Below are 23,207 nucleotides of genomic sequence, written 5' to 3' on the forward strand. Positions count from 1 at the left end.
CCATTTAAGACTTTCTTTTCCTCACGATAGTCTGTAGGGCGATTTGGGGGAGGAAAAGTCAGATAAAAATACTATCATGTCAAAGAGAACATCAGAACATTTTGATTTAATCCTCACAGCCCTTCTTTAATGAAAGTTTTTTTTTTTTTTTTTTTTTTTTTTTTGGTAAGTCCTGAAGACAGAAATGAGTCTAATAAATAGATGGTCTTTGTTTAAAATAAGTAACTTTCATCTCTAATGATTGCCAGGCCATTTCTCCAGATGTTTGTCTCTCATTTCACTGGGCTTTTTTCTACTTCTTTGGTCACTTTCTTTCTTTCCCTATTTCATACCATGCTAGAAATCAAATGGAATGTTTTGCGAACTCTAGGCAAATTCTCTATCACAGAGCTATACACCCCTGGTAAATTCCTCTGGTGGGCAAATAAACCCCAGGTTTAGTCCAGGATATCAAATTGTAAATTAGTATAAACAGAATTTATTAAACTATATTCCATAAAATAAAACATACGTGTCAACAATACAAAGAAATGCACTTTATATTCTTTCTTTTTTATTATTATCAGCACTTAAAAGTCATTATTACAAGTTTAAAGTAGCTAAAATTATGAAAATATGTTGACTTTCACATGTATTTTGAATACAATTATTAGTGTTAAAACAAAAAAAAAAAATTTTAACAAGCTTTTTTTTTTTTCCCCCAATATGACAGCCGATTCACAAAGTTGTATCTTAAAATCTGTGTTATATCATCAAGGTCACATAACTTTTTAAATTGACATTACCTAGTTTTACAGAAAAATAAAACAATGTCTTTAAGTCAAAACTTCCAAATTTTTTTTGTCTTCTAATTACTAATCATCAGAAATTCCATAATTATTTCTACTTGACTTACCCAGCACACAAGAAGCATATCTAAGGAGGCCATTTAAATTTGCCCATTTTACTAAAATCATTTTATAACTGAAAGTGAACCCAACAACATATAACAATTATTTAATTCCCTCATTTAAGAATAAAAATTAGAAGGCAAGGACTTGAATGAAATCTACCACCTTTAACAATAAACCAAAGATTGGATTTGTCTCCCTTGAAACTTGGCCCTATTTTTGACATGCTGTTGCTTGGGTTAACACATTTCAAAAAAACACAAGATTTAAAATACACTTAAATTATACCTCAAAATGAGCTGTGTTTCTCAACCACCAGGTAAAAATCTAATCTTACAATCAGCAAGGAACACAGATGTCCCCCCCTTGATCACTAACTTTACTCCAATTTTATCTATCACTGTTACTGCCACTGTGATTCTTAATCTTGTAGTAAACAACAAATTCACAACACAGAAGTAAATTAAATCATTCTTCAGTGTACAACAAAGACAGAAGTTTGATCTCATTTATCATGAAAAACAATTTGTTTTTACCTAAGAGTTTCACAAGATTTTGAAAAAAGTGTTCTTGGTAATTTTTTCCTAGGAAAAAAATATTATTTCATGTGATCACTTCTTGCCTTCGGTGAATTGAGTTGAATCTGTCAGAACTTTTCGGATTTTGCAGGATTAGTCACTTTTTTCCTAAGTAATTTTTTTTTTTCAATATAAGAAGTATCAGTTAGAAGAGACTTTCTACTTATATGATCTGAATTATCTTTAAAACTCTACTGGTATAACTTTTACAACTCTCTTTTTTTTTTTTTAAACCAAGTCATAGAAATATAGACCACTTTTCACTCTAAAGCATACTTACATCTCAATCATTTTAGTCACAGGAGATACCTTCTCCCTTGAAAGAAAATTTGATACTCTCTCTTGATAGTAAATTCTATCATTTGACTGGCTCCATGAACAATCAAATTTGTATCTTCTCATAATGTTGGTTAAATTACACTACTCTGCAAAGAGCCTCTACTCCTGAAGAGGTCAGAGTCATTTAGAAGGCCTGCCTTGTCATCTATCCGCACTCTACTCTTCATTGGTAAGGGGGCTAAATGAGCATGTTTAACTGTGATTCAAACCTGGTTTATCCTTGCTGAGTGGAGCCCGTAGGGTTAAAAAAGAAAGAATGTTTTACCAGTACACTCATTCTATTGATCTCCTGATCATCATCTTAACAGGGATATTATATCACATGATGAAATTTGATTAAAAATTAGGAAGATATATTCAGATTATTTATAAAGACAACTGGAAAGAATTTACAATAAAACTATAATAACATGGTTACTTTCATGCGTGCATGGGAAGGGAAAGGGCTGATGGGAGACAGGTATACAAGTGCAGAGAGCCCTAGGATGGCAGCTGGCGTTGGGCCAAGAGGTGGCGCATAATTAGTGTTAACCCAGCATGATCTACTTTTGCCTGATTAGTTAATGTCTCCTCTGCGCTAGTGGTCAACAGATGTTCCTCATTCTTGATTGGTACCATGGTGCATGCTCCAACCGTGCTACTTAATCCTTAGGTGATTGGCTGCCTTAGGGATATAAGACATTCTCTTGGCCTGGGAGGAGATCGCAGAATGAAGGTTGCAGTTCGCAGAACGCGGGACTAAGCAGACAACTCTAGGTCACAGATCGCAGAACGGGGAACTAAGAACACACCTCTAGATCGCGGGTTGCAGGTCACAGGACGCACCACTAAGAAGCACCTCTGATAGGAAGCACCTCTGATAGCACGCACCGCTAGCATGCACCTTTAGGATGCAGGACGCACCTCTAAGAAGCAGCAGAACTCTAAGAAGTAGCACCTCTAAAATTAAGCAAAGTCTCTCTTCCTCTAAGCAAAGTCTCTTTTCCTCTAAAACTAAAAGTAAGCAAAGCCTCTCTTCCTCTCAAAGCCTCTCTTCCTCTATAAACTATAAACGAACAAGTAAGCAAGCAAGGAAATAGTCCAGATAAAGATAATAGAAGTAGTTCAGTTCCAGTCCACCTCAGATAAATTACTGCGGGATTGTTGCTGCAGGCGGCAACATACAAGGAAACTTTTTGAATCATAAGAATTTATTCCTTATTAAAAAATGAACTAAAAATAAAATATTTATATGTTCTCTAGTTCTCTACAGTGTGTTTAATAATGATTTTTTCTCTTCTTCTATGTCTCTAAACAGAACTTGTCTTAACAAAATATAACTTGTCTTAACAAAACATAACCCTGATTTCTGCTTTTGTTTTGAATTATTCATTATTAAAATCTGATAAAATTTAATAAATTCTATGTTTTTAAGCTACTTTTTATTCATCTTTCCTGTATTCATCTTTGTAAATACCTTTGGAATCTCCTTTAACTTTTATATATCTCTTTAACTTCAAAGGCTCGGGATTACTCATTCTCCTAGAGGCAGTTTACTAAAAGAATTAAAAAGAAGACTTAATAGTTAAAATAAAAAGGCTGGGGATGTTGCTCAGTCAATGGTAGAATACTGGCCTAGGATGTGCAAAGTCCTGCATTCAATCATCGGCATTTGTGGGGAAAAAAAAGTTAAAACATATACCCTGAAAAAAATCCCAGGATTAAGATTTAAAAGTACCAGATACTTAACATATTCGAGGGTCAGTTTTTTCTCTACTGTTCCTTTAACTATCATACTATATACTACACTTGCAGAAGTTTATTTTTTCTTTCTCAGTTAGCTATACTCATCATTTTTCATTCAGTTCCCCAATTTATCAGTTATTTTCCACTCCTGTCCTATCCTCTGAGGGACAATTTCTTCCTCATTTGGAATCACCTACATATGATTATACACATGTTTAAAAATCATCTTGGCCTTGTGTTATGGTTTGAATCTGGAACATCCCCCAAAGGTTCATATTTTGAAGGCTTGGTCCCTGGCTAGTGGCACTATTGGGAGGTGGTAGAAACTTTAGGAGCTAGGGCCTACTTTAAAAGGTGAGTTGGCATGTCCTTGAAGGCTATAACTTGTCCCCAGTCCTTTCCTCTGTTTCTCAGCTTCTTGGACCACATAAGATGAGCAGCTTTCTCTTCTGCATGTTCCTGTTGCCATATTGTGCCTCTCCTCAGGCCCAAAGCAATGGAGCCAGGCAATCAAGGACTGAACATTTGAAACCATGAGCCAAAATAAATCTTTACTCCTTTTAAGTACTTTATCTTAGATATTTTATCATGGCAACAAAAAGGTGATTAAAACATCTGAAATAAAACAAATGATGACATAAAATGTCAGTCAGTCACACCAACACCAGGAGACACTTCCTGTTTAGGTTTGCATCTGCCTCCTAACCACAACTCCTCAACTATTTTTAATTACCTTTCCCTTAAATCTTTCTGGAAAAAAATCACCAAGATAATGGGCCCTATGGCAGCATGAACAAATTAAGTCAGCCACATTGAGACAGCAAGGCCCACTTCAGTATGACCACCAGTCCCTGCTCTCCACTAGTCTTGCTTCTCCCCTACCAGTGAGCCTTAAAGCCTGTGCTTTGTCTACCTGAATTACACCATTTGAATTGACACCTGGAAATTAATGACTCAGCACCTTACTGGTCCAGGTGTCTATCTACATCTCTGACTCTACAGATGCCAGAGTTTGCCTTGGCTGGGATGAACCAGAGACTTAGCCATTGTCTACATACCAGCTTAGCTTGCATGTGCCACTAATATATTTTAGAATAAAGAACTAATACATGCAAGATGGTTTCTCCATTTCAGCCCTTCTAACATTGAGAGCTAGACAATTCTTTGTTGTAAAATTCTGTCTCTGCATTATAGGGATTTAATAGCATCCCTGAAATCTATCCACTAGAATGCTAGTAGCATGCAGTTTAGTTGCTATAACTGGATGTCTCCAAGCATTGCCAAATGTCCCCTGAGGAGCAAAATCAACCCCAGTTGATATACCAGTCATTAAGAACAAAGGAAAATAAATTACTCAAAAGTGGTTAACATTAATAAGGCAACTGTCTTACAAAAAAAAAAGGACACCTATGATTTCTTTAAACATTAGGTTTCTTCAATTAAAGAACTCTGGATTTAATTCCCAGTACAAAAAAGAAAGGAAGAAAGGAAGGAATGAAGGAGGAAGGAAGGACAAACAGACAAAAGAAGAACTCTAGTTTTGGTAAGGTATGTATACATATAAGCCTCAGTGTCTTTGCTTTTCAAATGGAAGTGTCAGAACAGCTTCCATCTTCAGCTGTTCTACTAATCTAAGGTTCTAAATTGTTTACAGTCATTAACCGCTAAGGAATGGCTATGAAATCCAAAAACATGAAGCAACAGAAACTATGATAAAGCAAAGAGAAATAAAGAAGAAACATTTCTGAGACTACATGATACCACTGAAAAACACATTTTTAAAAAAAATATTACATTTTTAAAAGTACACTTAAGGGTTAGAACAGTGCTGTCCAAAAGAAAAGAAAGCCACGAGTATAATTTTAAATCTTCCAGTAACAAATTAAAGAAGTAAAAGAGAAACAAGTTAAATTAAATTTAGTAATAGGTTTTGACCATATATCCATAATATTATCATTTAACATGAAACCAATGTAAAAATGGTAAATTAATTTATATTTTTTCCCCACTAAATCTTGAAATCCAGAGATATTTTATTCTAACCTTCAGCATATCTGAATTTGTACTGGGTATATTTCTAGTGCTCAATAGCCACGTGATTGGCAGCTACAATAATGACACCAAAGAATAAGGGCAGAATAAGAACTCATTTTTCATCTTTATTACAGAATGAACTGTTCCACTATAGAAATTACCATAATTGAAGCTTACCTTTTCAAGCGAAGTTTCTCCTTTGTTACTGATAATACTTCATAGTCTAATATAATCCATAATGTTTTTAAACAAAGGATTATAATAAGCCAATCTGATTCTTTGCTTGATAATAATATACTATATGTTTTATATTCTGAATCTGCTCACTTTCATGTTTTATTCCTTGAAACACAGACGTAATACCATAGCCATAACAGAAACCCCCATAGAACTAACCTAGAACTGCCTAATTGGGGATCCCCCTAAAATGCCAGTTCTGGATTCCTGCACTGGGGTCTGACATCTCACCTCATCTAAAAGTTTCAGGCTGTGATACTGAAAGAAGACCATATATAAAATCCCTCTTCAGTGTATCTACCACCTCCCCCACCAAGTTCCATTTCAGCAAGTCTCCTTTCACCCTCACTTAGGAGTTTTAATTGTAAGGGGAACACATACCCTGGTTTGCCAGATTTTACCCCCTATTACCAGCATAATATTCTAATAGAGCCTGCTTTCATTCTTAAAACTGTCCTAGTTTGGACAATTACACAGTTACCATTACATCTAATGGTCTCTATTGGTGAATCTCAGGTCAAGAGAGACTGATGTTTCATCTTTGTCTATGATGAAAGGCATACAAGGGGTTGTTAAAATAACTTTCTTATTTCTGACACATTCAATCTTCTCTCTTAGTTGCTTTTGTCCCTTTCATAATGTCTCCCTGTTCTGGTCAGCCTGGAGTTCGGGCTCTGTTAACCTAATACTTTTCCCTAATTCACTGCTTGTTTGGTCAAATTTGCAATCTTTGTGTGGGTAGATCTTAAGTCTCCACTGTTACAGAAGTCCCTTTACTTAACAACCAATGCTCTTCTGGTTTGTAAAATTCTTGTCTTTGCTTCCTAATGCCTTGCAAGTTCTCTCATTTCACCATCTGCTACTGGCCTCACCCTAGTAAATATTCATGATTCCAAAAGATTTTATAGTGAAGCACAGATTGATTCACAACTCCACTCTCACAGATCCTGTCAAAAATAATATAATACTTAAATTTTCACAGGAATAGAACCATCTTCCATGGTAAAACAGATCATTGCATGCTAGTTTATACCTGTTAACTGTAGATATAGAAAAGAATCAAAGGAACAGAGGGGCAAAGGTGACCACAAAGTAATAAACACTTAAATTTTCTCCATCATTTGTTGCTTTTTTTGTAGCAAACATTATTCAATCCTCACAATGACATAAGGAAGTTTGATCTTTTTTCCTTTTTGCCACACTGGGGATTGAACCAGGGCTTTGCTCATGTTAGGCAAGTGCTCTACCACTGAGCTATATCCCCAGCCCAGGGTGTTTATTCTTTTTTTTTTTTTTTTTTTTTTTTTTGGCGGTCCTGGGGATCGAACCCAGGGCCTTGTGTTTGCAAGGCAAGCACTCTACCAACTGAGCTATCTCCCCAGCCCAGGGTGTTTATTCTTAGACCCCACTTTACTGATGAGGAAAAACAGTTTGTTTGTTGGATTTTTGTTTCTGCTTTGTATTTTGTCTTTTGGGGTTTTTGTTTGTTTGTTTTTGGTTTTAGATTGATTTGGTTTTAAATTTAGTTATTTTTTTCCTCAACATTTTCAAGATACAATTCTACTGTTCACTGTCTTCTACCATTATTTTAGTAAACTGGCTATAGTAGTTAGTAAATAAACCTAGCTGTCAAAACTAATGGTTGCCTATCTCTGACTACTTTTCCATTTTTTTCATTGTCTTTGATATTCTATAGTTTCACTACAAAGAGTCTACATGTTGATTTACTTACCTTGTTTCAGATTTATTGAACTAGTTGAACTTAAAGATTTATTCTTTTATCAATTCTGAAAAATTCTAAGCCACTGACCCTTCATATGCTGCCTCTTCCTCATTCTCACTAGTTCATTCTGGAAATTTGATTATAAGTGTTAAGTCTTATTATTCTATCATTCACATTTCTTGCATTTTTTTTTCTATTTTCTTGTCTCTGTGCCACTTTCTGTATAGGTTCTGCTATTCAATCATGCTGTTTTCTGAACTTTTCTATTATGCCTGATTTATTTGACAATTCATGCTATGTACATCTTAGTTTTACTTCCACGAGTTTCATTTTTCATTTCTAGAAGTTATAAACAGTTCTTTTTCAATTCCACACTGCTATTTTTAAGTCTTTCATTTTCCACTCATGTTAGCAATTCATTCTTATTTTCCTAAATATTTAAAACATAATTATCTTTATTCTAGATATGAATAATTAAGTTCTGGGGGTGAAATTCTGCTATTTGTTTCTGCTGATTTATTTCCTCACATGTTCTCAAATTTCTATTGAGCAGGAATAGCTGTCTGATCTATATCTATGGGATTTTAAGGATTTCAGGATGAAGTGTGTTTCTCCATTAAAAATTCATGTATATGTTTGTCAGGAAGCCTGTGAAACCAATAATAAGAGACCATTTTACTTCTTAGTATGGAGTTTCTGAGACCACATACTTATTCTGAATCCGAAATGCTTATTCCTAACTCACAAGAGTATATTTAAACTCACAAGGGGGTAGGACGGAAATCAGCTATGCCAACACCTGAACCTAAATTCCATAAATAACAAAATGCCTGAGCTGGGCGTGGTGGCACTTGCCTATAATCCCAGGAACTTGGGAGGCTGAGGCAGGAGGATAGTGAATTCAAAGCCAGCCTCAGCAAAAGTGAGGCGCTAAGCAACTCAGTGAGACCCTGTCTCTAAATAAAATACAAAATAGTGCTGGGGATTTGGTTCAGTGGTTGAGTGCCCCTGAGTTCAATCCTTGGTATTAAAAAAAAAAAAAAAAAGCTTTAGCTATTGTATTAGTCAGCTTTTCACCACTGTAACCAAAAAAAAAAAAAAAAAAAGAAAGAAAGAAAAGAAAAAAAGAAAAAGAAAAAGACATCTACAGAAAAAATCAGTTTCTCCAGTCAATGACCATTTGACATTATAAGCTCAAAAGTATCCATGTAGAACATGATAACTTCTCCACTGAAAGAAATATGCAATCTGTGAAGAGGCATGATGACTATCTATGTCTGCATAAGACAAGCCTAAAACTTCCCTTTCTTACCATTCAACAGACAAGAAGCTGCTTCCCTTCTATAAATCCCCCTGCTACCAACTGATGTAGGAGGCAAATAGGAGCTTAACAGTTCCTGGCCTCTTTGCTGGATGAATACTGCAAAAAGCTTTCTCTTTTACAACACTCAGTTTCAGTAATGGCTTCTATGTGCAGAGAGCAAGCCCTTGTTTGGTATCAAATTCTCAGAAATTTCTTTCCTCTTCTCCATCACCTTGTAAACAAGGTCACTTGAAAACAAGATAGACACTCCAACATCTCAAAGATGTTCCTGTCTATTAAGAACTCAAGACTCTGCCTTCAGGGCTGGGGAGACAGCTCAGCTGATAGAGTGCTTGCCTTGCAAGCACAAGGCCCTGAGTTTGATCCCCAGTACCGCAAAAAAAAAAAAAAAAAAGGACTGCCTTCCATCCCTATGTGACCATTAAAATTCCTATGTGGCTCGAAGTTCCTAGTATCTATATAAGGGCCTGGGGAAGTAGGGGCTTATCATTCTTGATTACTATATCCCCCTGACTTTTTTTTAATCTGGGAATTTCCTTAATCTGTTTATTTAAGATTATGTTTATTGTACCTGGTCAAGCATGCTGAAGATTATCTCTCCTTCATTTCCAGAGAGGGAGAAAGAAAACAGAAAAGTTCTTTTACTAATCAAATTTATTCTATGGGGTAGACATTTAGTTAGTTCTCTATTCTCGTGATAAAGTACCTGAGAAAACAAACGTAAAGGAGAAAAGATTTATTTTGGCTCATGGCACATGGCTTTCAGTCCATGGACACTTGGCCCCATCACTTTGGGCCTTTAATGAGATAGATCATGGAGGCAGGCATGTGGTAGAGTGGAGATGCTCACCTAATTGAGACCATGAAACAGAGAGACAGAGAAAGAGAGAGAGAGAAAGGGGCTGGCAATAAGATATAGTCCCCAAGGGCACACCTCCAAGAACCCACTCCCTCCAACTGGTTTTATCTCCTACAGTTTCCACAACCTCCCAATAGTTCACTCAGCTATTAATCCATCAATAGACTAATCCATTGATGAGGTCAGAGCCCTAATGATCTAATCACTTCCCAAAATCCCCACCTCAGAATGTTGCTGCATTGGCAACTAGTCCGTTAATGCATGAGTCTTTGAGGGACATTTCAGATACAAACTATAGCCATACACAAGGGGCCTGACATACTTTCTGATCACCCTGAATGGTATTACAGAAAAACACATGATCTTTACTACTGGATTATGAAGGCAAATAACATTGAGGATTGGGTAAAGGTAGTTGTTTAGAAATTTTGGTTTAGCATCATATCTCCTGCTGGCACTAAATTAGTGAACATAAGAGCCAACGAAGATGCAAAAGGGATTGGTTTACAAAAGTAAATGAGTTTAGAAGAATTTCCAAACATGAAGCTCAAACTTATTTACTTTGTTATATATACAAACTGCTTCTTTGTTTTGCAGTGATAAGAAGAAAAACAATCCTTCCTTACCCTCTATTCCACTCATTGTGCAAGGAAATTTACTCATGTGAGTTTCTGATACTATGAATCATTGTACAAATCAGAGGTGGAAATTGGTTCCAAAATTGCATAGCTAATATGTTATTGTGCTATGGATCAAATCTAGACATATTTGCATGATTTCCATACTATTGAGAAGCCTCTGGCAATAAATCCTTCAATTACAAATTCACTGAACTAGGTAGTAGAAGACTCTAGTTGAACCAATTTACTCCTAATCTGAGTGTCAAGGTTAGGAGTTGCTCAAAAGAAATAACTATCATTCCTTTACAGAAAAGGGTTATACAAAGTATTCCTGATACTTCAATTCCATGTCTAAAATTCTCAAAGTGTGCTCTTCTGAAAGAAGGTCAGGAAATAAAGACAAGATCCTGAACACTACTCAGATTATAAAGCTCCAACTCAGAGATAAGGGGAAGAAGGAGATTATACATTGAAAGCAGTTTAAAAGAAAAATGGGGTATTCTACATTAAGGGTATAAGGAATGGGAAGAATCAAGGTAAAGGGGACACAAAGAAGGAGGGAAATTTTTACTGCATAACTTTTCGTATTTTCAGATTTTTTAATCATGTGAATAACTCACAATCAAAAAATTTAAATCTAAAATTCCATTCTGAAAATCAATCCTAACCAAGTGTTTTTGCCTATCTGCTCATGTATCAACAGACTGAGACTAATGAAAACTAAACAAAGAGTAAATAAAGTTTTCTTACTTTTGTAATGCTGACTCCTCACACTGTGAATTTTCTCTTTAAAAAAAGTGTCAAAATTTTAAGACAAAGTCACTACATAATTCTTAAGAACTAAAATAAAACCTTCTTTAGAGTAGCTAGACCAGGAAGATAATGAAAAATGGGGGAAATACAGTGATTTGTCAAATCACTGTATCAAATAGATACGGTCTATTTGTTGAACTCCAAGGAGAAAATAAGTACTGATGTAACACACATAAATAATACCAGTTTAGCACCAGCACGCTTACTTACCTTTTGGGATGGCAGGTTTAACTGCCATTCTGCCAACCAGGCATTCTTTCAGCATGGATTCATAATTGACCCAACGGTGAACCTGGCATGGGAGATAAATGGCAGAAAAGCAACATAACTCTAACTCCACAGGATTCTCTTATTTAATTATGAAGAAAAATCAACTTTTTTAGACTGCTTTGAAGCAGTTTCAATTATCCAACAAGAGAGTGACAGGAAAGCAACATAGACAAAGACTGTTTAGAAGAGTGTCCTCAAAGTGTGTTCTATGGACTTCTGTAGGTTTTTAAACACCTCTTTAGGTATCCACAAGGTCTCTATTAGTTTCATGAGAATATTGAGATGTTACTTGCCCTTTTCACTGTTTTGATATTAGCAAAGATGCTATAAGAAACAGTGGGTAAAACTGCTGGCATCTCAGCACTAATCAAGGCAGTGACTCCAAAATGTCCTAGTAATCATTATATTCTTTGACACAACAGACTTAGGGGGGTGATATTTAAGACTATCCTATACAAAATACCAAAATTATTGATTTGATTAAAATTGGACTTTTTAATGTGGATCTTTTAATATTCTGTGTGGCAAAACAGGAAGTTCTCAAAACATACTTCTACTATAAGTATGATGGTCAACTTGAGGAAAAACACATAAGCAAATGTTCATTCTGCAAATTGAATAGGGCTTTTCTCAGAAAGGTCATTTATACATGAAAGAAAAACTGATAAACAAACTGGTTATTCAGATTTGGGTATTTAGCAGACATTTTCCTGAAAATGAACAAAGCAAGACAGTTACTTCAAGGAAAACAACTGATGATATTGGCTGCCAGACACCATTGGTGGAAATTAGACTTAAAAAAATGTTTTTTGTTCTCAATATGCATTAAAAGTCTCAAACAGCTCTTTCACTTATACATTTAGGGATTTACCTGAAACAATATTTGCATATATACAAAGATACAAGTACCAAGACACTCAATCATAGCACTATTTAAATGAGCAAAACACTGCAACAGTCTAAATATTCAATTGTAAAAAGATCAGTAAAGGATCATCAAAACATATTGCCCAATAAAATACTATACAAACATTAAAATAATCAGGTCAGAGCCTCTCGGAACAGGTCCCCCAGTGAGAGTCCTTCTGCACAGAAGCAGCGCGGCCAGCTCCGGCCCGCCCCGCTACCAGCTCCGGCCCGCCCGCAGGTTGCTTCAGAGACCAGCACAGGGCGCTAGGGACTCCCCCAGGAAGCCCGGCTCCCTCCGGTGGGAAGCACATCTCTAGGCTAGCTTCCCGGGGCAGACCGCCCAGTGAGAGCCTCTCCACGCAGAGCCAGCCACAAGTCCCCAAGCCAGCGGAGATATTCGACACACAAGCGGCTTCTGGGACCAGGGCTGGGCAGCCAGAGACCTCTCCAGGCAGCATTGTCCCCCTCCAGCTGCAGGCTTCTTCCCCGGGGCGATCCGAGATGGCGGACTAGAGGGTGACTGCATCTCCAGTCGCCTCAGAACTCAGGATTCAAGAAGGGGAGGCATTGAGAGACTCAGACTAAGATAGAACCACGGGGTGAGTCTCCCCCACCCAGCGAAGCTTAGCTGGGTGGCAGGCCAGGATTCGAGTGGCTTATTAGAGTAGGACAGGGCAGATAGCGTCTTCCCCAGGCAGCTCTGTGCAGTCTGGCGGTGTGCTCCGCCCACAGGGACAGATCCTCCAGCCTCTCGGAACAGGCCCCCCAGTGAGAGCCCTTCTGCACAGAAGCAGCCCGGCCAGCTCCAGCCCGCCCAAGCCAGCTCCAGCCCGCCCGCAGGTTGCTTCAGTGACCAGCACAGGGCGCCAGGGACTTCCCCAAGCAGCCCAGCCCCCCTCCGGCGGGAAGCGCCTCTCTAGGCTAGCTTCTCCGGGCAAATCGCCCAGTGAGAGCCTGTATACACAGAGCCAGCCACAAGTCACCAAGCCAGTGGAGACCTCCGACCTACAACCAGCCTTTGGAACCAGGGCTATGCAACAAGAGACCTCTCCAGGTCTCTCTCCCTGGAACCAGTAGCGGGCTAGGGGCAGTGTTCTTCGGAAGCACTGCATTATCAAATTAATCCAAGACTTCTGGATACTGAAGGCTGGTAGGTGATACACTGGAAATCTACAGGATCACTATAAGCCAATAGAGGAAATCTACAATATCACAGAGTCTCATTGACATCTGACCAATATGAGAAAACAAGGGAAGAAAATGTCCGAAACAAACCTAGATACTATATCAATAAAACCCAATGACAGCACAGCAGAAGAAATGTCCGAAAGGGAGTTCAGAATGTACATAATTAAAACAATCAGGGAAGCAAACAAGGAGATGAAAGAACAAATGCAGGCATTAAATGAACACACTAATCAACAGTTAAAAGAGCAAATAACAGAAGCAAAAGAGCATTTCAATAAAGAGTTAGAGATACTGAAAAAAAAACCAAACGGAAATCTTTGAAATGAAGGAAACAATAAACCAAGTTAAAAACGCCATAGAAAGCATAAACAATAGGATAGATCACCTGGAAGACAGAACCTCTGATATTGAAGACAAAATATTTAATCTTGAAAACAAGGTTGACCAAACAGAGAAGATGGTAAGAAATCATGAACAGAATCTACAAGAATTATGGGATATCATGAAGAGGCCAAATTTAAGAATAATTGGGATTGAGGAAGGCTTAGAGAAACAAACCAAAGGAATGAACAATCTATTCAATGAAATAATATCAGAAAATTTCCCAAATCTCAAGAATGAAATGGAAAACCAAGTACAATAGGCTTATAGGACTCCAAATATGCAAAATTACAACAGACCTACACCAAGGCACATTATTATGAAAACACCTAACACACAAAATAAAGACAGAATTTTAAAGGCCGCGAGAGAAAAGAATCAGATTACATTCAGGGGGAAAACCAATAAGAATATCAGCATATTTTTCAGTCCAGACCCTAAAAGCTAGAAGGGCCTGGAACAACATTTACCAAGCCCTGAAAGAAAATGGATGCCAACCAAGAATTTTATACCCAGCAAAACTTACCTTCAAATTTGACGATGAAATAAAATCCTTCCACGATAAACAAAAGCTAAAGGAATTTACTAAAAGAAAGCCGGCATTACAGAACATTCTCAGCAAAATATTCCATAAGGAAGATATGAAAAACAACGATGTAAATCAGCAACGGGAGGAACTAGCCTAAAGGAATAGCCAAATAAAGGAGAAACCAAATCATGTCAAAAAACAAAAATGAGTCCAATGACTAGGAATACAAATCATATCACAATAATAACTGTGAATGTTAATGGCCTGAACTCATCAATCAAAAGACATAGACTGGCAGATTGGATTAAAAAGAAAAATCCAACAATTTGCTGCCTGCAAGAGACCCATCTCATAGAAAGAGATACCCATAGACTAAAGGTGAAAGGAAGGGAAAAAACATACCATGCACACGGACACAGCAAAAAAGCTGGAGTGTCCATCCTCATTTCAGATAATGTGGACTTTAAGCCAAAACTAGTCAGAAGGGATAAAGAAGGACATTCCATACTGCTTAAAGGAAGCATAAATCAGCAAGACATAACAATCATAAATATCTATGCCCCGAACATTGGCTCATCCATGTACGTCAAACAAATCCTTCTCAATTCCAGAAATCAAATAGACCACAACACAATAATACTAGGTGATTTTAACACACCTCTCTCACCGCTGGATAGATCGTCCAAACAAAAATTGAATAAAGAAACCATAGATCTCAATAACACAATCAACAATATAGACTTAACCGACTTATATAGAATATACCATCCAACAAAGAACGAATACACTTTTTTCTCAGCAGCACATGGATCCTTCTCTAAAATAGACCATGTTTTATGCCACAAAGCTACTGTTAGCAAATACAAGAAGATAGACATACTACCTTGTACTCTATCAGATCATAATGGACTGAAATTACAAAAAAATGACAGAATAAAAAACAGAAACTTCTCCAATACTTGCAGATTAAATAATACACTATTATACGATGAATGGATAACAGAAGACATCAGGAGGGAAATTAAAAAATTATTAGAAGTAAATGAGAACAAAGAAACATCATATCAAAATCTCTGGGACACTATGAAAGCAGTACTGAGAGGAAGATTTATTTCATGGGGCGCATTCAACAAAAGAAGTAAAAATCAACAAATAAACGACTTAACACTACAGCTCAAAGCCCTAGAAAAAGAAGAGCAGACCAACACCAAAAGTAGTAGAAGACAGGAAATAGATAAAATCAGAGCTGAAATCAACGAAATTAAACAAAAGAAACAATCAGAAAAATTAACAAAATAAATAGTTGGTTCTTTGAAAAAATAGACAAAATTGATAAACCCTTAGGCACGCTAACAAAGAGAAAAAGGGAGAAAACTCAAATTACTAAAATTTGAATGAACAAGGAAATATCACAACAGACACAACTGAAATACAAAACATAATTAGAAGCTATTTTGAAAATCTATACTCCAAAAAAACAGAAAACCTCGAAGACATCAACAAGTTTCTAGAGACATATGAATTACCTAAACTGAACGAGGAAGACATACACAACTTGAATAAATCAATTTCAAGCAATGAAATAGAAGAGGTCATCACAAGCCTACCAACAAAGAAAGTCCGGGGCCAGATGGGTTCTCAGCCGAGTTCTACAAAACCTTTAAAGAAGAGCTCATTCCAATACTTCTCAAAGTACTCCATAAAATAGAAGAGGAGGGAACCCTCCCAAACTCATTCTATGAAGTCAATATCACCCTGATACCTAAACCGGACAGAGATACATCGAGGAAAGAAAATTGCAGAGCAATATCCTTAATGAACATCGACGCAAAAATTCTCAACAAAATTTTAGCAAATTGCATACAAAAATATATTAAAAAGATAGGGCACCACGATCAAGTGGGTTTTATCCCAGGGATGCAAGGTTGGTTCAACATCCGGAAATCAATAAATGTCATTCACCATATCAACAGACTAAAAGTTAAGAATCACATGATTATTTCAATAGATGCAGAAAAAGCATTTGATAAAATACAGCATCCCTTCATGCTCAAAACACTAGAAAAAATTGGGGTAGTGGGATCATTCCTTAACATTGTGAAGGCTATCTATGCTAAGCCCATGGCCAATATCATTCTAAATGGTGAAAAACTGAAAGCATTCCCCCTAAAAACTGGAACAAGACAGGGATGCCCTCTTTCACCACTTCTATTCAACATTGTTCTTGAGACTGTAGCCAGAGCAATTAGACAAACCAACAAAATTAAAGGGATACGAATTGGAAAAGAGGAACTCAAACTATCCCTGTTCGCTGATGACATGATTATATATTTAGAGGAACCTGGAAATTCCACCAGAAAACTCTTAGAACTCATAAGTGAATTCAGTAAAGTAGCAGGTTACAAGATCAATGCTCATAAATCCAATGCATTTTTATACATAAGTGATGAATCTTCAGAAAGAGAAATTAGGAAAACTACCCCATTCACAATAGCATCAAAAAAAAAAAAAAACACTTGGGAATCAATCTCACAAAAGAGGTGAAAGACCTCTACAATGAGAACTACAGAACACTAAGGAAAGAAATTAAAGACAACCTTAGAAGATGGAAAGATCGCCCATGTTCATGGATAGGAAGAATTAATATTGTCAAAATGGCCATACTACCAAAAGTGCTATATAGATTCAATGCAATTCCAATTAAAATCCCAATGATGTACCTTACAGAAATAGAGCAAGCAATCATGAAATTCATCTGGAAGAATAAGAAACCCAGAATAGCTAAAGCAATCCTCAGTAGAAAGAGCGAAGCAGGGGGTATCGCAATACCAGATCTTCAACTCTATTACAAAGCAATAGTAATAAAAACGGCATGGTATTGGTACCAAAATAGACAGGTAGATCAATGGTACAGAATGGAGGACACGGACACAAACCCAAATAAATACAATTTTCTCATACTAGACAAAGGGACCAAAAATATGCAATGGAGAAAAGACAGCCTCTTCAACAAATGGTGCTGGGAAAACTGGAAAACCATATGCAACAGAATGAAACTAAACCCCTATCTCTCACCCTGCACAAAGCTCAACTCACAATGGATTACGGACCTCGGAATCAGACCAGAGACCCTGCATCTTACAGAAGAAAAAGTAGGCCCAAACCTTCAACTTATTGGCTTAGGAGCAGACTTCCTTAACAGGACTCCCATAGCCCAAGAAATAAAAGCAAGAATCAACAACTGGGATAGATTCAAACTAAAAAGCTTTCTCTCAGTGAAGGAAACTATCAGTAATGTGAAGAGAGAGCCTACAGACTGAGAGAATATCTTTGCCAATCATACTTCAGATAGAGCGCTAATATCCCGAATCTATAAAGAACTCAAAAAACTCTACACCAAGAATACAAATAATCCAATCAACAAATGGGCTAAGGAAATGAACAGACACTTCACAGAAGAAGATGTACAAGCAATCAACAGATATATGAAAAAATGTTCAACATCTCTAGTAATAAGAGAAATGCAAATCAAAACCACCCTAAGATTCCATCTCACCCCAATTAGAATGGTGATTATCAAGAATACAAGCAACAATAGGTGTTGGCGAGGATGTGGGGAAAAAGGTACACTCATACATTGCTGGTGGGGTTGCAAACTAGTGCAGCCACTCTGGAAAGCAGTATGGAGATTCCTCAGAAAGCTTGGAATGGAACCACCATTTGACCCAGCTATCCCACTCCTTGGCCTATACCCAAAGGACTTAAAATCAGCATACTACAGAGATACAGCCACATCAATGTCCATAGCTGCTCAATTCACTATAGCCAGATTGTGGAACCAACCCAGATGCCCTTCAGTTGATGAATGGATAAAGAAACTGTGGCATATATATACAATGGAATATTACTCCGCCATGAGGAATGACAAAATTATGGCATTCGCAGGCAAATGGATGAAATTGGAGGATATCATGCTAAGTGAGATAAGCCAATCTCAAATAACTAAAGGACGAATGATCTCGCTGATAAGCGGATGAGGACATATGGGGGTGTAGGAGAGGTTAGTGTTAGGGTTAGGGTTAGGTTTAGGGTTAGGGATAAGGAGGGTGGTAAGAATGAGGAAGAAAGGAATGTATAGAGGGAAAAGAGGGGTGGGAGGGGAGGAGGGAAGGGAAAAAAATAACAAAATGAATCAAACAACATTGCCCTATGTAAATTTATGATTTTTGATTAAAATTAAAAGAAAAAAAATAATCAGGTCAAATAATATTGATATCAGAATCCTTACCACCCAGAAGAAGTAAGTAACACTAAAATAAAAAATCAGTTTACCAACATAAATACTCTTATAATGGGCACTCATTTATTAATATGAATTGAAATTTAAATTGTCAAATATTTATGGAGCATCCACTAATGTATAAAGAACTATTTTGGGGGGAATGGGTTGGGGTAGAATTTAAGTAAATAGATAAAAGAAAAAAACATTCAAGGAGGTAAAGGCATAGAATTGGTGAAAAACAGCAGGCACTTCAATTTGCTCAGAGCAGAATATTTACCCTAATATATTTTCTTTGGGTGTCAAATACCAGGTAAATGACTAAACTTATTCCACCATGATCCACTGAAGAGTTGGAGATCAAGGTCCTAAGACGATTGTCTTAAAGAAAACTAATCTAGCTGTCAAGTTATCTAAACTGGTACTAAATATACTGGACAGTATTAAAATAGTTTTAAAATACTAGGGTTAAAGAAGGTGATGATGAACTAAGGCAGTGGGAAGGGAAAGAACGGTGTAAGGTTTAAAGTCATCAGAGGATTTGGCCAGTGACTGAATACTGGGGCAGAATTAGAGAAGGCAAAGATTATTCAGAGGCTTTAAGTCCCTCTTCTCATAAAGACAAACCAGGGGAAAAAAGGAAAGAAGATAAATTGATAGTGTTTGAGTGTTGAGTTGAAATACTAAAGGAAAGAAGATAAATTGATGGTGTTTGAGTGTTGAGTTGAAATACTAACAGGTTATCAAATTGCATATGAGGCATTTGGAAATGCAAGACAGAGGTCAGGAGTAGGATCAAAAATGGAGACCAAAAATATGAAAATAAAGAGATTATTGAATATTATTTGTACAATTCAAATACTTGGCACAAGTAAAGTTTTATATTGAAAAATCCAAGATTCACCATAATTTCTAAAATACAAAGTTCATGGTGAGTGAAAGGTCATAAATAAATTTCACTGGTCTTATTAAAGCCAAGGGGAATGCAGCAATCTGGTAACTAAAGTATTGGTTTAACAGGCAGAACTCAATGATATAGCAGTTCTTATGACTTCTCCCAAATAAACTTTCCTTAAATAAGGCCCATATAAACTCATAACACGAAGAAATATAAATAAGACTAGATTTCACTGAAAATTATTCTTGCAAAATAGTACATCCAGCATCAGGGAAGATACAAGAGAAAAATGTGGCAGACAAGTTTTAAGGGAAATATTCCTAATCCTTTTTATTTGGCTTGCATTGCTAGAAATTAACAAATATCAAATGACAATGGGAACTTGCTTTAAGACTGCAGAAATAGCATTCCGATGAGAATGCTATTACAACCAATGGGCAAACATGACTTTTCTCCAATCCAGGTAGAATATTAATAGGAAATGAGATTCTGTCACTTAAGTAGATGCATCTTAGTACTTTTAAATATTAAACAAATTATTTTTTCAATAACCTGGTCAAAAGGCAAATTCTAAAATAGATGAGAAAATAGGAGGAACAGAAATCAAATTATATTTGATCAAAAACAATATAAAATAACCCAATCTAATTCAGGTCTCTTGAATGATAAAATCCCAGTACTATAACATGACTGATTATCATTAAAATACAAACAAAAACATATGTGAAACAAAGGCGAATTCCCATCCTTCTAAAGATTGTTAGAATAACCATTCAGTAAGTTGAGAACAATTAAAATATTCTGTATAATTTTTAAAAAAGGGTAAGAGCTAACATTTACCTAAATATGAGGCAGAAAGTGACTAAATATCTTGAGATATCCATAATCTTTGCTATCACTCAGAAAAAATAAGTTTTTCATTCATTTAATCAGCCTCATCTAACTTTCTATATGATATGCAGATTCAGCATAGTGAGGCATGCTGAATGTATATAAAATCCCTAAATGAGGAAACACTAAGAACAGAGAAACTAAGTGAATTGCTTACAGTGAGAAACTAAGCAAGTTAGCAGCAAGTTTCAGTGTTCCTTTTTCAATCCTTACTGCTTTCTGTGAGTCAATTATCATTATCACAATACTTGCCAAAGAGGAAACAGCAAGTAAGCCAAGGATTTAAAACCACCTCTAAAGTTTTAGTACAAAAGCAAATTAAATGGACAGCTGCTACTATGAACATCTGCCTACATTTCAAAATTCAAGTCAACACATCTGAAATTTACTTAACTATTTTTCTTCCTACAAATGTCACAGTACTAAATCTATAAGCACTCTTCCACTGCAATATTGATTACTTTCAGCATTTTACCTGATCAAAAAGGTCAGTACCATCTGATCCCGCAGCTCTCATCAGTTCATCCTCTCCACCAGGATGAAATTCCATATATGAGGTGACATTATAAACAAACCCTATATCAAAGCAAGGAGAAATAATACCCTCAATTAACTTCTTAAACATTGTAAAGCCTACAAATGTAAGTTCCAATAAATAATTCCCAATACATTTTATTTAACAAATGATTATTTCAGAACTGTAAAGGGTCTGAAATTTCACTATATTTGCAAACTAATAAGTTCACCTGCCGGTTTCATGGGCTCTGGCAGATAATGTGAAACTTGTAGGTTGAAGACATAGAATTGTTTAGCACTCACATCAATAATTGTAATATTTACATTTGCACAAGTTCCCTTGAACCCCAGTTCCTACAGAATTATGAAGATGGCCCAATAAGACCTGTTCCTCCAGTAGAGGAACCTTGAGGTTAGAAAACTTGAATCTTTTATAAAGGATAGTAAGCACACCTGTCCTTTGTTCTAGAGGGAGACATTATCTATATTATATAGAACTGAACTGTAAGCAAACCTGTTCTTGGTCTAGAAGGAGACACTCTATCATCCAAGTTTGTTCACTATGCAAACATACCTGAAAAGATTGTCCAGAACAAAAACAGTCAATGTCTGCTTACAAGATACACAGAAATGCAAAAGACCCATAGAGGATTGCCTCACAATACAAAATGATGAAACACTTTATGTGTATATAATTTTTGAAAATAAAACACATGCCCAGAGAGTCTATACAGCAATATTTCCATTCTATCATCCTCTATTGCCTTGGTAGGAGGATCTGATGAAGAAGAATCAAGATCTCATCCACATGTCTGACCTGCTTCAGCACAGGCTAAGCAATGGTGACCACTTAGGTCTGTGAAAAGAAAGCTCAACTCTTCTTTGCAATTGTCCAGGAACAAAGATTTATTATTTAGATTTTAATCTTTAGCTCTTCCCCAAATATTTATTTAATCTATTAATACAATCAATTACATTTTTATCTTTAAGAAAGAGAGACGGGGAACAAATAAAGCAGAATATCTCAATAAAAAGCCTTCTGAAAGTATACTGCTTTTTAAGTAAAAACAGTATATAAGTAAAAAGTACATAAACCCAGCCCTAAAGGCACAGTGAAAGTGTAAAGATACCATGAAACCATTTTTTTTCAATCCAAGATTAGCCTCTCTTCATGTGATGACCTCCATGAATTTAAATAACCTAAGATAACTTAAAATGTTCCAAAGATATAATCATCCTGGAAGAAGAGGCTGGATTTCAGTCCCAAGAAAAGTACCGTACTTTTTCTATCAGTTAAATTTTTGAAAATAACCAACCAGTCCAGAGCTCAATATGAAACTGCTATGAGTTGAGCATCAGGGTATATACCTGTAATCCCAGCTACTTGGGAGGTTGAGGTAGAAGGATCATGAATTTGAGGTCAAATTAGGCAACATGGCAAGAACCAGTTTTAAAACACAAATAATAATAATATATCACATTCCATTCCTTCCTCCATTGATTTGTGATTTTAAAAGCAAGTATAATTTAAAGGGAAATACAATTTCCAAATTTTAAAATATTTTAGTGTCTGTTTTAGAAGCATCTTTTATATTCCACCAATCTACTTATTTCTCAAATCACGGTCACATTGTTTTAATTGATGTATCTTTAGATTGGTTTTAATAACCTAGTATAGCATATCCTCCTCTATTATTCTTCGTCAAAATTTCCTAACTATTCTCCATTATTATTTTGAATAAACGTTAAAATAATGTTGAATTTTTTTAAAAAATTGCTCAAAGGCAAGCACAAAAGAAAGCAAATTCAAAGAAGCTCTCTTTTAGCACTCCTCCAAAGAAGTTTAAAGTAAATAGCTGAGTTCTGCTACATTTCTCCTTCCATCAAACTTAGAAATGTTTGTATTGTTTACTGCTCCAAAATCCGCTGAACACAAATGTGAGTGGTAAATATTAAGATTAAAATTATTCCTAGGGGGCTTCTTAAGACAGAGGATGCCTTCCAAACAAGTTGAAACTTTCTCTACAATCTAGTGTTGACCAGAGCTCTACAGTTTCTCAAGAGCAAGATCTTTAAAACACATGATCATCTGTGGCGAACTTCGTTTCAGCAACCAGTTTTTCAGGCAGCTTTAACAGCTGTGTCAGCCTGTAAAGCCTAAGATATCCCACACATGTGCTCTGATGCCTTATAACCCTTTAGAT

The 23,207-nt window shown here is 36.3% G+C and overlaps 1 protein-coding gene across 4 annotated transcripts in view; it reads right to left on the reverse strand.

Annotated features, from left to right (window-relative positions):
- LOC306666309 (cytochrome b5 reductase 4) overlaps positions 1-23,207 on the reverse strand; it is an 86,168-nt gene that overhangs the window by 48,478 nt on the left and 14,483 nt on the right. For 3 of the 4 annotated variants that reach the window (XM_079148290.1, XM_079148291.1, XM_079148288.1), the window contains exons 3-5: positions 20,963-21,063; positions 11,353-11,434; positions 2-31 (exon numbers count right to left, since the gene is read on the reverse strand). In XM_079148290.1, coding sequence (XP_079004416.1) covers positions 2-31; positions 11,353-11,434; positions 20,963-21,063 — 213 coding nt within the window. The remainder of the gene's footprint in view (position 1; positions 32-11,352; positions 11,435-20,962; positions 21,064-23,207) is intronic. The other variant, XM_079148289.1, reaches the window with a different exon arrangement.

The sequence above is a fragment of the Sciurus vulgaris genome (genome assembly GCF_902686455.1).
Source record: "Sciurus vulgaris genome assembly, chromosome: 7".
NCBI classification, from domain to species: Eukaryota; Metazoa; Chordata; class Mammalia; order Rodentia; family Sciuridae; genus Sciurus; species Sciurus vulgaris.